Source organism: Humulus lupulus, chromosome 1 (genome assembly GCF_963169125.1).
Source record: "Humulus lupulus chromosome 1, drHumLupu1.1, whole genome shotgun sequence".
Lineage (NCBI taxonomy): Eukaryota > Viridiplantae > Streptophyta > Magnoliopsida > Rosales > Cannabaceae > Humulus > Humulus lupulus.
The window spans coordinates 239,562,060-239,576,362 of NC_084793.1; the positions used below are offsets into that span (position 1 = coordinate 239,562,060).

At 40.4% G+C, this 14,303-nt stretch overlaps 1 protein-coding gene across 1 annotated transcript; it reads right to left on the reverse strand.

The window, feature by feature from the left end:
* Window positions 1-551: 551 nt before the first annotated feature.
* LOC133804617 (uncharacterized) lies at window positions 552-14,158 on the reverse strand. The gene is made up of 5 exons (XM_062242764.1): window positions 13,802-14,158; window positions 3,316-4,179; window positions 1,967-2,830; window positions 864-1,384; window positions 552-780 (listed from the first exon to the last, which is right to left on the reverse strand). Exons 2-5 carry the CDS (start codon window positions 3,547-3,549, stop codon window positions 642-644), a joined length of 1,758 nt encoding a protein of 585 aa, XP_062098748.1. The 5' UTR covers window positions 3,550-4,179; window positions 13,802-14,158; the 3' UTR covers window positions 552-641.
* Window positions 14,159-14,303: the final 145 nt, after the last annotated feature.

Here is a 14,303-nt window from a genome sequence, read left to right on the forward strand (position 1 = left end):
GTACCGATTGAGAAGAAACCTGTAGGCCGACCGAAGAAGCAAAAGGTCGGACGAATTAGGAAAAATCGATATCCTTCTAATGGAGACAAGGTTGTGATACAACGATGTTGTAGCAAGTGTGGTGGTAAAGGGCACAACAAAGCGTCTTGCAAGTACCGAGGTTAAATTGTTTTGTTTGTATTCTAGTTGACCTATTATGTTTTATTTCTGCTTGAACTAGTAATATTTGTTATGTGCTGGATTTTGCAGGTTTTTTTTCTGTTTTTTTCTCCATTATGAAACTCTTAAATATGTAATAATCCAGTGTTGGTCCGATAGTGCACGATGTCGGTACAACAATGCACGATATCATTTGTTGTATGATTATTTAAATGTATCTTACAATATGGTACGACGTTGCTCGATGTAGTACGATAGTTAATGTACGACATTAGGGTACAATAATGTACGATATTGGTCCGATTGTGGTACGATGATATGGTTTCAGTACAGTTTCGTGAAATTTGTGAGACATGTGAGGGTACGATAGAGTACGATAGTGATCGATGATAGTACGATTGCAAAGATTAAACACATTAAAATGTAGTAATTACAAAAAGAGCAATCAAAAAAATTATACAATTCAAAAAAATTAAGACCGTTCAACATAAGTTTTGGTAGAATAAGTCTACACACCACCTTTGCCTAAAATTTTTCATATTATTGTCAGTTACATTATCAAATGGTAGTTGTAGAAGCTTATGTTCGATATGCTCAATTACGTAACATCCGCAATCGCCACTGCATTAGAAAATAAACAATAATTTAATAAAGTTTTGTAATTAAGAAATAATAATTAATATGTGATATTTAATAAAGTTCACCTGGATTTTGTTTGCGGTACGAATTCACGTGGAGTGAGTTTCCAATCGAAGGGTCTGACCTGGTTCTCTGATGCTGTCAACTGAGGCGCGAGTATAAGGTCATGGCTCTCAAATAAACCGGACTGTCGCAAGACCGATGGGAAAATGGTACACCAGTCAACCATCAAACTGATCAAATCGTTTTCGGAAATTGATCCAATACTGGAGTCAAAGATGTTGAACATCCACCCATTCAGGTCTGCCTCTACAGCTACCCAATGCAATTGGTCTTTCAAGAAAAGGGCAAAATAAATGAACTCCTTGTTCTGCCAACTCGGTAAGAACTGGACTGCATCACCCCTAACCAGGTCCAATATACTGTCATCCCAACTAAAGCTAGAGTAGTCAGAACCTAGAAAAGCGTCCCACCGAGCCTTCAATGATTTGGGAAAAATTGTAGGCATAACAACACAGTTGTGAGGGTACACGTCAGGATAAACTTCTAGACGCCTCCTCATGAGATGGAATGCTGCATCTAAATGCTACATTAAAGGAAAATTAAGTCAGTAACCACATTATCGTACCAAAATAAATAAACAAAACACTATCAGCCATGAATATAGTAAATATCGTACCCCAATCGTACCATAATCGTACCCCAATCGTACATGAATATAGTAATTAAATAACAACAATAAAACCTTCTATCGTACCCCTATAGTGCTAATGTCGTACCATCATCGTACCTTTATGGAAAAAACTACAATATTATACACCATCGTACCCACTAGCGTCCCACTGTCGTCCCATCATCGTACCATTGACAAAGTAAGTTAACAATTTGAAACTAACTATTATCGTACTACCATCGTACCTATATCGTCCCACTACAAATTCTAAAATTACGATGTTAATAGTAACTACTTAACAAATTATATCGTACCCCTATCGTGCTAATGTCGTACCACCATCGTACCATGGACAATATAAACAGTTTATAATTTGACACTTATAATTATCGTACTACCATCGTACACCAATCGTACCTATATCATACCACTACATATAGAAACATTTAAATAAATTTTCAACATTCTTTAATTATGAAGTTATAGAAAACTTACAGAGTCAGAAAGCCATGTCCTCGGAGTATGCAGTTTCAGGAACCAAGCTGCATCGTGTGTCCCTGAGAAGCATTCCCTCGGATATTTATTCCCAATGGTGCCAAGCAACCACTTGTGAAAGGTCATAAGTAATTTACCATCAACAACCCTCAATGGATCCACATTCACTGCTATCTTTAATTTCTTATTCCTTTTCTTCATTGCAGTGTACTCATCGAACCACCTAGGCCTCTTTCTTTCTCTCCTCTTCTCCGGTGCTGGTGGAGCTATGTCTAAGAATTGTACTTCAGAATCATCAGTATCTCCGATTATAGTAATTTTCCTATCCTCTGGTGTGCGAAAAATGTGATCATCTACATCATCAGGTCTGTAATCGTTAGGGAGAATGTCTTCATCTACAAGAGACTGAGGGCCTTCTTCAGTGGACTGAGGGTGTGGATCTGGAGCTGGCCTACTAAGATCTTCCATCATTGTCATCAACTTCTGCAATTGACCCAAGATCTCGGACTGACCTTTAATAAGGGCACTTTGTTGCCCTTCCACCTTTTCCAACCTAGCCAAAATCATAGAGTAGCCTGGTTGCTCAGCTTGGGAGGAGGTGCTGGCATGAGGTGCTGATGGGGGAACCTCAGGTGCCTCAGGTGCTGGAGGTGGTGAAACCTCCTTAAAAATATTTGCTGCTTCTGCTTGCTCAGCTAACTTTTCAGCCTGGCCCTGTAAGGCTTCCTGTGTAGGCTGTCCATCGGCACCCACCTCTAGTTCCTCTAACCCCATGTCCACATACAATGGGGCTTCATTGTCTGCAAGGGTCCTCACATACTGTTCTTCAGCAGGCCGGGCACACAGGTAGGGGTATACTGTCAACTGCCACAAAAAAAAATGAATATTTAGATTGGAAAGTAAAACAATGTAAAAAATAAGTAATTGTCATCGATGAACAATGGTAAACTATCGTACCCCAATCGTACCTCAATCATACCATATCGTACCCATATCATGCAATTATCGTACCCATATCGTACCCATAACATAACAATATCGTACCCGTAAGTGAGAATTACTTGCTAACTATCGTACCATCATCGTACTACATCGTACCATTATCGTACCTCTACAACTACATTAATAAAGAATACAGAATACATATCGTACCCCAATCGGACCATCATCGTACCAAATCGTACCCCTTAGCCAGTTTTCAAACAGTTGACAAAAAACCACAAAATAACCCCACAATCGTACTCAAATCGTACCCTATCGTATTCCTATCGTGCAGTACCCATAGAATTGCATATCTAGAAAAAAATATAGAACATTCAAAATATTTAAAAAGTAAAGTAAAAGCTCACCTTTTTGGCAAACAATTTAATAAGTTGCTCTTTGTGTATCTCTACTTTCTCCTTGCTCTGCCAGTTGATCATTCTTGGAATGCCTTGGCCCAATCTCACAGCATAATCCTGACGCAACTCAATGATGGACTCAAAAGCCCAATACTGCAATGCTGCAACATACCCATAAATAGAGTACTTGGCCTCCTTCTGAGTCTTTCCTTTCTCAATCTTCTTCTGTAAATGCTTCTTCATTTCTACAAAGTCTTTTTGACAAGTTTGTAACAACTTCTGGTATGATATCTTCCCCCACGGGTACTAGAAAAAGAAGTCAACGTCATCTACCATCTTCAGCATGTCAGTCCAAACCATCAACTTCTCCTCACGACCTTTCAAAACACCCTCTACTAATAAACACAAACCCATCTTGTACACATCATAAACTATTTGACAACTCTCAAAAGTTCTGCGCAGTTGCCCTATGCTCACTGGGGAATGACCATTGAAGTACTCAAGAATCAACCGATCCGAAGTGGTCTTCGCTTTAATCTCAACTTCAGAGGGTCCGGCCTCGAAATTTAAACCAGTAACTAAAGCGAACTCCAATTGGCTAAATCTACATCGTTTTTTCCCAATATAAAACTGGACTTCGTCAGTCTTCTCCCCTCTGAATTTGTGCAACAACAGCTGATGGACTAAGGCAGCAGAAAAATTTAATGGTTCCGCCATGAAGAACTGTTTGAAAGGGGATTCCTTCACCCTATCCAATAAACCACACTGTATAAATTTTGCTTTAATCTTTGGAAAGTACCAATTGTCGCGCCAAGTGATACGTTCCGTAAAATGTTCCTCTACTGGAACTATCAGTTGTGGAGGTCTTAAGTTCTGCATAAAACAAATAAATACCCAATTAAATAGAATAACAAAAAAAAAAAATCAAATTTTATATTCTGCAATCTACTATCGAGCAACTATCGGACACTATCGCACCATATCGGACACCAATGAAAAAAAAATAAAAACTGGAACTATAACATTATCGTGCACCATCGTACCTCACATCGTACACCATCGGAATATAACAACACAACAATTTGTTCCCAATATCGGGCACACATCGTACCCAATATCGTACCATATCGTACCTTCACCCTCAACATCAAGTTATCAGAAAACACAAACTATCGTACCAACGTCGAACCACTATCGTACCCCTATCATACAGTCATCTTCAACCTGAAGTTATGAGAAAACACAAACACTATCGTACCCCTATCGACCCACTATCGTACCCTATCGTACCTCTCAGAAAACCCAACAAAATATTCAATTTCACACAGTCAAATTCAACAATACATACTATAACATTTTCCAATGGAAAAGAAATTGAAAAAAACACATACCCTAGACATTTTTGCATAATGGGGTGTCGGTTTTCTTTGGGGTTTGAGTTTTCCTTCGTCTCCGGTGGGGGTTGGGGTTTGGGTGAGGCTTGGTCTCCGGTGGTCTGGGTTTTCCTTCGTCGGGTGGTGGGGGTTTTTCTGACCGTCGGGTGAGGGGAGAGATGCGTCGGGTGAGGGTGGGTGAGGGAGAGAGATGCGTCGGGTGAGGGTAGTTATGGGTTGCTCGATGGTTTTGTGGGAGTGAAGAGTTTTGGCAGAGAGAGGGAACAGGAAATGGGCAGGGGAAAAGTTACAGTTTTTATTTATGTTTTTTATCACTATCGTGTACCATCGTACTATCGGGCAAGTATCGGGCACGTATCGGTACCATCGTACTATTAGGTCCGCAGTAACTTAATACCAACAATCGGGCATATATCGGACTACTATTAATCCATTATCGTACTTAAAATGGTGTATAGATTCAAAATAATAATCGGGCAACCATCGGGTAGCCATCGGACCTGAATGACCATCGGGTAATGTAAATGTGGAAATTCCTCCCTTATGAATCCTATTCACAAGTAAAGCTCTATACTACGAGACATCCTAAAAGATACTCATTGTCTGCACAAGGGGATGAGGACGTCACATGATGGTGAGGGAATTGAGCTAAGAGGGCCACCTTCGCCATGCGAGGGCCCTCGGTCGCTTGCCAATCTGAATGTCACCCTCGCTATGCGAGGGTCCCGGGTTGGCCACCTGCGTGCGCCCCATTCCATCAAGCATCGAGCCTCGCCTGCACTTAGGAGAAGAAAGCCAGCCTCGCTATGCGAGATACCCTCGCTATGCGAGGATGGAGGCCTTGTTGTGGCGTCCGTGCCCCGAGCCTCGCCACGCCTGCACTCGGGAGAAGAAGGTCAACCCCGCTACACGAGACACCCTCGCTATGCGAGGGTGAGGCCTTGTTGTGGCGTCTGTGCTCTGAGCCTCGCCACGCCTGCACCCATGGGGAAGAAGGGCAGCCTCGCTATGCGAGGGTGCTGCCCTGTTGCGCCGCCCGTGTCTTCAGCCTCGATTTCACGACCAGCCTCGGCTCCTAGCGTATCAGCCACACATGACGCATACAGGATGAAGCCTCCTTGGTATTAGCATGAGGGGTACTTAGAGACACTTAGTGGGAATGCCAAGCCAGCATTGGGTACCAAACGTGTATTGATGAGGACAACTGGGTACAAGACACGCGTACTGACACGGGGCGTACGGTTGTGAAGAGAACAAAGGTACAACCCCGTGACCTGCATCTGAGGAGTAGTGGCGGTACGGACCTGTACGAAGAGTAGTGGTACCACTTGGCCACCCCCAACCATACGCCAGAGCCAATAGTACTATGTCACGACTAGGCCACGACTCTGGCATCATCAGGGTAGACACCACTACGCCCTGAGCCACTACACTATCAGAGTACCTGTGTACGACCCTGTCGTCTGGGACTTGTCTGTATCCAGGGCCAATAGAGCCCCCCTATAAATAGGCCCCAACCCCTCAGGTTAAGGGGTTGGAAAACTGAGTGTATGAGGGGACATTTTAGAAATACATGATCTTTGTTCCATTGTTGCTTTGGTTTTTTTTCTATTGATTGAAGTTCTTTCCTCTTGATTCTAAGCTACCCTTACTATAAAAATCTTAGTTTTCTAACCTTTAATCGTTGACGAGATTTCAACGTCAACAGTTTGGCGCCGTCTGTGGGAACGTAAGCACCAAGCTACTGTTCTACCATTACTTCTGGCAAGAAGAAATGCCAAGACGTTCGAAGCAACTCAGGGAGCCACGAGAGGTGGAGGTCCACCTAAACGGAGTCCAGCTGAAGGCTTCCATGAAGGATCTATCTCCACCCCAAGACGTGGAGCTCCCAAGGGACCCTGAGGTTCACGAGAATGACAGGGAGGCCTCGTCACCGGCCATCTCGTCCAGTGATAATCCTCCAAGGACAACTACCGCACCACCAGGGATTGCCAACGAGTTCCCTCCTCCCAAACCACCGCAGGTACTGAACTCCGGCCGGCAGGATCCGGGCCCCTCGATGCGTAGACATGACAAACAACCCTGGGTCCATTCCGTGAGTTCGAGTTCTAAATCTCGTTTCTATGAAGAGGAGATTCGTGAGATGCAATGTAAAAACCAAAGACTGGAGACCACCATGGAGAACATGCAGGAGGTGCTAAATGGCCTGTTGCAAGGTAAGTCGAACGTGACCCTGCCCAAGAGGAAAGAGAAGGGTCAGGAAACCACTGTCCCGGTAAATGACGGGAGGACCAGACACTCCACCAGTAACACCCCTAGGGAGAAGCCACATGAGCATCTCGGACCATCGAGGCCACCTCAGGGGCCAAGGCAAGGGAACAATGTTGGCTCTCACAACGACATTGAGGTCACCTCAAAGAGGACGCCCTCAGGTCTACGAGAAGAGCTCAACAAGGGAGGGGCAGACAAGAGAACTACACCTCCTACTATCCCCCGAGACGACAAAGGAAAGGAAGATATCAACCCCTCCATGTTGAGAGACTCCCTAAAGGAGAGGAGGCAAGGCCTTGATGCAGAGACGAGGAGCCTGCGAAGCAAGATTGTCATCGCACCCGGAGGACAAACCATCAAGGATGAGTTCGATCATGAATCTCCCTTCACTAAAGAGATTCAAGCCATTCGACTCCCAGCTAACTTCAAGGAGCCGTATATGACCCCTTATGAGGGGAGCACAGACCCCAAGTACCATCTGGACGCATTCAATGACTTGATGAAGTTAAGAGGGATCAGCAGCGGGGCTAGATGCTACTGTTTCGTGGTCACATTGAAAGGACTTGCGTACAAATGGTTCAATAGACTTCGCCCAGGATCCATCAGGTCTTGGCAGCAGCTTTCGGATGAGTTTCTCCGACAGCATCACGCCGTGCGTGATTATACAATGCCAGGCACCAGCCTCGCCAATGTAAAACAAGGAGAAAACGAAAGTCTGAAGGGTTACATCCACAGGTTTAACATGGAGGCAGCCAAAGTGGGGAGCTTGAGCCGCAGGGAATTAAAAATGGCCATCACAGTCGGAGTGCGTCCGGGAAGCAAATTGTGGGATAACATGCTTAAGAGGGAAGTCACTGACCTAGATGACTTCTACGAGAGGGCGCAAAAGTATATTCGTGTGGAGGATGGCCATGCAAACTTAAAGGCAGGAAACAGCGAGTCCCATGTAAAGTCCCCAGCCAATGAGGGGTCGAATAGAGCACACAAGTGCATACGTGTGGAAGAGGGCCATAACGACTCGCATGTTGAAGAAAGCGAACCTTCCTCCAGTCACCCTACTGCTAATACGTCTGAAGAGTCAATATAGAAGGGGACGTCATGCTAGAAGGGTCGCTGGCGAAGTTTAAAATTGGACGAGGACCATCTAGCCATATAAGTCCCGACATGAGGGGGGATCACCTCAAAGATTGCAAAAAGGGTCTCAAAGTAGACGCTCGCAAAAAGGGTCTCAACGTAGATGTTCGCAAAAAGGGTCTCAAAGTAGACGCTTGCAAAAAGGGTCTCAAAGTAGACGCTCGCAAAAAGGGTCTCAACGTAGACGTTCGCAAAAAGGGTCTCAAAGTAGACGCTTGTAAAAAGGGTCTCAAAGAAGACGCTTGCAAAAAGGGTCTCAAAGAAGACGCTTGCTAAAATAGTACTATGCCTAATGACGAGAGGGACGCTTCTCGCAAAAAAATAATAAAAAGCGCGCGCAAAGAATATAAAAGGACCTCAACAGCCCAACGGGTTAACATGTCCTTACAAGTATAATCAAGGTGCACCAGAAAGATTATCGCCATCAGATGAGAGAAAAATATGTAATCCACGAACAGCAGTAATAAGAGGGACTTACCAGAGCCCCTTAAGTTTGATAAAAAAAAAAAAAAAGAGGAGAAAAAGAGAAGAAGTGGCTTCAAGCCTTGGGGGTATTCATAGGGAAAGTCAATGCTCCCTAGCCATTGGATCTATCTCCCTATGAATGGAGGAGATCAAGAGTATGGGTAACCTTGGGATCTGCAATTGAGGATGATTGGTCCTTATGCAATCTTAGGAATTTTCATGGATCCCCCAAGTGTTAGGTGGCTGTTGTGTTTCTTTGGATACTATAAAGAAACACAACTCCAAGCCTCACTTCGTATTTCTTCGAGCGACGTTGTGAAACTTTCCAAGGCTAAGTCCCCCAAGGTTGGCCGTACATGTCAGGCAAGAGAAATAGAAAGAGTCTACAAACACACTTAAAAGTGTACTTATAAACTCGGGGGGAAGTGTAAATGTGGAAATTCCTCCCTTATGAATCCTATTCACAAGTAAAGCTCTATACTACGAGACATCCTAAAAGCTACTCATTGTCCGCACAAGGGGATGAGGACGTCACATGATGGTGAGGGAATTGAGCTAAGAGGGCCACCCTCGCTATGCGAGGGCCCTCGGCCGCTTGCCAATCTGAATGTCACCCTCGCTATGCGAGGGTCCCGGGTTGGCCACCTGCGTGCGCCCCATTCCATCAAGCATCGAGCCTCGCCTGCACTTAGGAGAAGAAATCCAGCCTCGCTATGCGAGATACCCTCGCTATGCGAGGATGGAGGCCTTGTTGTGGCGTCCGTGCCCCGAGCCTCGCCACGCCTGCACTCGGGAGAAGAAGGTCAACCCCGCTACGCGAGACACCCTCGCTATGCGAGGGTGAGGCCTTGTTGTGGCGTCTGTGCTCTGAGCCTCGCCACGCCTGCACCCATGGGGAAGAAGGGCAGCCTCGCTATGCGAGGGTGCTGCCCTGTTGCGCCGCCCGTGTCTTCAGCCTCGATTTCACGTGACCTGCGTAGACCAGCCTCGGCTCCTAGCGTATCAGCCACACATGACGCATACAGGATGAAGCCTCCTTGGCATTAGCATGAGGGGTACTTAGAGACACTTAGTGGGAATGCCAAGCCAGCATTGGGTACCAAACGTGTATTGATGAGGACAACCGGGTACAAGACACGCGTACTGACACGGGGCGTACGGTTGTGAAGAGAACAAAGGTACGGCCCCGTGACCTGCATCTGAGGAGTAGTGGCGGTACGGACCTGTACGAAGAGTAGTGGTACCACTTGGCCACCCCCAACCATACGCCAGAGCCGACAGTACTATGTCCTAGGCCACGACTCTGGCATCATCAGGGTAGACACCACTACGCCCTGAACCACTACACTATCAGAGTACCTGTGTACGACCCTGTCGTCTGGGACTTGTCTGTATCCAGGGCCAATAGAGCTCCCCTATAAATAGGCCCCAACCCCTCAGGTTAAGGGGTTGGAAAACTGAGTGTATGAGGGGACATTTTAGAAATACATGATCTTTGTTCCATTGTTGCTCTGGTTTTTTTTCTATTGATTGAAGTTCTTTCCTCTTGATTCTAAGCTACCCTTACTATAAAAATCTTAGTTTTCTAACCTTTAATCGTTGACGAGATTTCAACGTCAACAGGTAACAAAACCTATCGGGTAACCATCGGGTTGCCATCGGACCTTCATCCCTAACCATGAAACTCAACAACTATCGTGCCCGAATCGGGCCTCTATCGGACACTATCGGGCATTTACTCAAGGAACAAAAAAAAAACGCAGATTTTCACAGAACACGATTTTCACCCAAAAAACAGCAAAAAATACCAACAAACTACAGATCCAACATCTAAACAGCATTCTAAATCATAAAAACAATCAACAACAACAAGAATCAAAGAAAATCACTTACCCATGTGTATCTTTATTGCAAGATTTTAGAGAGGAAAGGTATGAGATTTTGTTATGAGAGGGGTATTTTTGGTATTAAATGAAATATGAGCATTGGTTTCATATGGTGGTTAACTTTGGTTCAAATTTTAATTATTAAGCTAATTTAAGCATGATTAATCAAATTTCCCATTTTGTATTGACTCTCTTATTCGAGATGATGCTCATTATCAATAATATCCTTTGGAGCTTTTCCCCCTTAAGTTTTTTCCCAATAAGTTTTGCTCTTGTAGGTTTTATTGAGGCCATTTTTTTTTTTCAAAAAAACACACTTACGTTGTCGAGGTACATTTTGTATGCTTATGCATCAATTTTATGCATAATGTACGTATATATATTCTTAAAGCTTCATTTTATGTAATAGTAACTCATTATGTCATCAGAAAAGTTAAAGTTGGGTAAATATAAAAAAAGCAATGCCTTGGCTTTGTCGTGAGAGAGCCCAAAGATTCATGTTCCCACTGTGTAACAGATTTATACTTGCGAAAAAAGAAAGAGGAAATTACATTAAATTTTTTTTGTAAAACTTTGATAAATATGGCTTTTTTTTTTCCCTTAAGTTATGTATGGCATAATTTATTTGTTTATTTTTTTATGGGATTTTCCCCCATATTTTTGTAATTTTATTAAAATATACCATATACTTAATATAAAACTTCAATATTGAGTTTTTTAATTACTAGGGATATTTTTATTACTATATATTTTTTTAATTATATTTTGGTTAATAATATATACATATATACAATTAATGGTATACATAAAACCATATAATTTCTTCCATCATATATATATACATATATTATTGTTATTATTATTTTTATATGTATGTATATATAAGATTATAAAACAATACACATTTCAACATATATATATTTGGATATATTATTATTTTTATTATGTTGTTTTTATATATACATTCAAATACGAGGTCATGAGATTGGCTTTCACTAATTGTGGTGATGATGATGATGTATGGGTTATGTTCATTATACATATGTATGTTTTAAATTATTGTTGGACATGTATATATGACATTTAATTTCATTTTAAATAATAATCGGTTACCACTATAAAAATAATTTTGGATTTTTTAGTAATATGGCGGTAATCGGTTACCATTATCAATTTTAACTACCATGTTAAGTACTCGAGTGAATTGAAACTGGTTACTGGCAGATTTGGAAAGAAAAAAAAAAGACTAGAATATGACCAATAAAGAAGAAGAAGAAGCTAACCGGTTACCCCTATTAAAATAACTGATTAATAACTAGCTACTAAGCCAAATCTAGAAAAAAAAACTTAAAAAATAAAAAATTAATCTAAGAAGTAGAAGAAGTAGAAGGTAGTAACTGGTTACCCCTATCAAAATAACAATTAATTGGTAACTGGTTCCTTAGCCAAATCTTAAAAAAAAACATCTGAAAAGCAAAATCAGTTATGAAAATAACCCAGAAGAAGAAGAAGAAGATCGAAGAAGGTAACTAGTTACTTAGGTAGTTTTATAAAGAAAACCAGATCTAAAAAATAAAATCAAATTTAAAAACAACCATGAAGAATGAGATTAAATAAAGTAACTGGTTACAACTAGGTCCACAAAAAAACTTAGATCTGAAAACAAAACAAAATCGTGGCATTAACTGGTTACTAAGGTAATAGTTTTATAAAAAAAAACCAGATCTAAAAAACAAAATCAGATTTAAAAACTACAATGAAGAATGAGATTAAATAAGGTAACTGGTTACAGCTAGGTCCACAAAAAATTCAGATCTGAAAACAAAACAAAATTGTGATAGTAACTGGTTACTTAGACATCTAATCAGAAAAAGAAAACCAGATCTGAAAAGAAAAAAAAAAATCTAATCAGAAAAAGAAAACCAGATCTGAAAAGAAAAAAAAAGATTTGAAACACCAAAGAAGACGCAGAAGAACGTAAAGAAGAAGAAGAAGAAGAAGATGATGATGATGATGATGATGAAGAAAAAGAAGAAGAAGAAGAAGAACAGGAAGAAAAAAATGAAGAAGAAGAACGCGAAGAAGAAGACAAATCGGAGATGGCGTCAGCAGTGAGTAGAGGTACGTCGTCCATTTGCCGGTGTGAGAGAGCTCCCATTATTGTGCGAGAAAATGGTTGGCTGCCATTGTTGTGAGAGAAAATTGAGAGTGTGAGTGAAATACACGTGAGAGATGGAGAGAAAGAAGAAAGTAAGAGAGAGTGTGTGTATTTTTATTTATGGTATTATGTTTATAATATTTTATAGGATTCCATATTTAAACTTTTTTTTTTTCTAGAATTACCATATTTTGTGGCATAAGTTTTATGTCCATAAATATAGAAAGTAATTTATTTTTTCCCATATTTTTGTAAAATTTTCAAAAAGAAAAGAAATTCATTCACTTTTTAATGTAAGCCCACATTTTATCTTCTGTCTATAGGTAGTTTCTTAATTAGGAGTGTCACTTTTGACTCTTTTAGTAGGTGTAATTTTTGTTGTCCGCACGTGAAGAAATTATAATCTAAATATTTTTATATGATGCTGTACATTATAATTATTGTAAGCATCTTATCAATTTTTGAGACATTTCGAATAATTTATGGTGTCAAAAATATGGTTCAAACAGTAAATTATAATTGTGTAATTTTTTTTTAATATATGTGTAAAATATACCGTTGGCATCATCAATTATTTCAGAATTTTCCAAATATCAATCGGATACTTGCTATAATTATAATGTATATTATTATATAAAAAAATTGAATTATAATTATTTTCGTACCAAAAACAAATATTGTTCCCACGTAAAGACCCTCCAATATAAGAAATTCCCTATAAATATATGCTCAATATATATTTTACAGCATTTGTTTAAGCTCATGGTGATGGATGGCCAATAATAAATGTTTATTAAGATTTACTAATTTAAATATATTTCTATCTTACATACCTGGAAAATAAAAAACCATTTGGTATACTCAATTGAGCTAAATCCAAGGATCAATACAGCGTCTAGACTTCAAAAAAACTAGAGTAGCCAAAGAACATATATGTGTGCGTTAGGCTTCTTGGATTAAGCCATTATTTAATAATCATATATATGACTTAATCGTAACTAAAATTGAGATTATCATTAGTCACTTTACAACACACACATATGTATAGAACAGTTGTCACATATATAATTGAAATATACATATATATTTATATATATTAACTAAAGAAGACAATAATAAAGTAGTTTATTTACAAGGCCATAAAAGAAGAGATGATGAATGGTCGGATTTGGAGGGATTTGACAAACCTGGTTGGTCGTTATTATTTATAACCAATAACTCGTGCTGCTTTTCATTGTATCTTTTTATTTCTTCCACAGGCAATCCCCGAGTATTCTCTTCTTCCCTGTTGCTATTTTCATTATTTGACCCACCATTCTTTGGCTTCTTGAATTTGTATCCCAAATTAAAGCACATCGATATCTTTTTCTCTTTGATCTCAGAATAATCATTCCTCTGAAGTGAAATCGGATCAGAAAGGCCGGTATATACCAAATAGCCTGTATATAATATGATCTCTTGCTTTCTTTTATGTATAAATATGACATTAAGCAACTTTCTTTACTTCGTAAATTTGGCTTCTTATATTGTTATAATAATGTCGAAGAATACTAGAAATTAATGGTTCTATTTTATTATGATTTTCATTATATATAATCACATATGCTGTAGTCGTTTTCTTCGCTTATTACTTCACACTAATATTAATAGCTGAATAAAGAATTGATGTAATTTGAATAGCTACCCTTG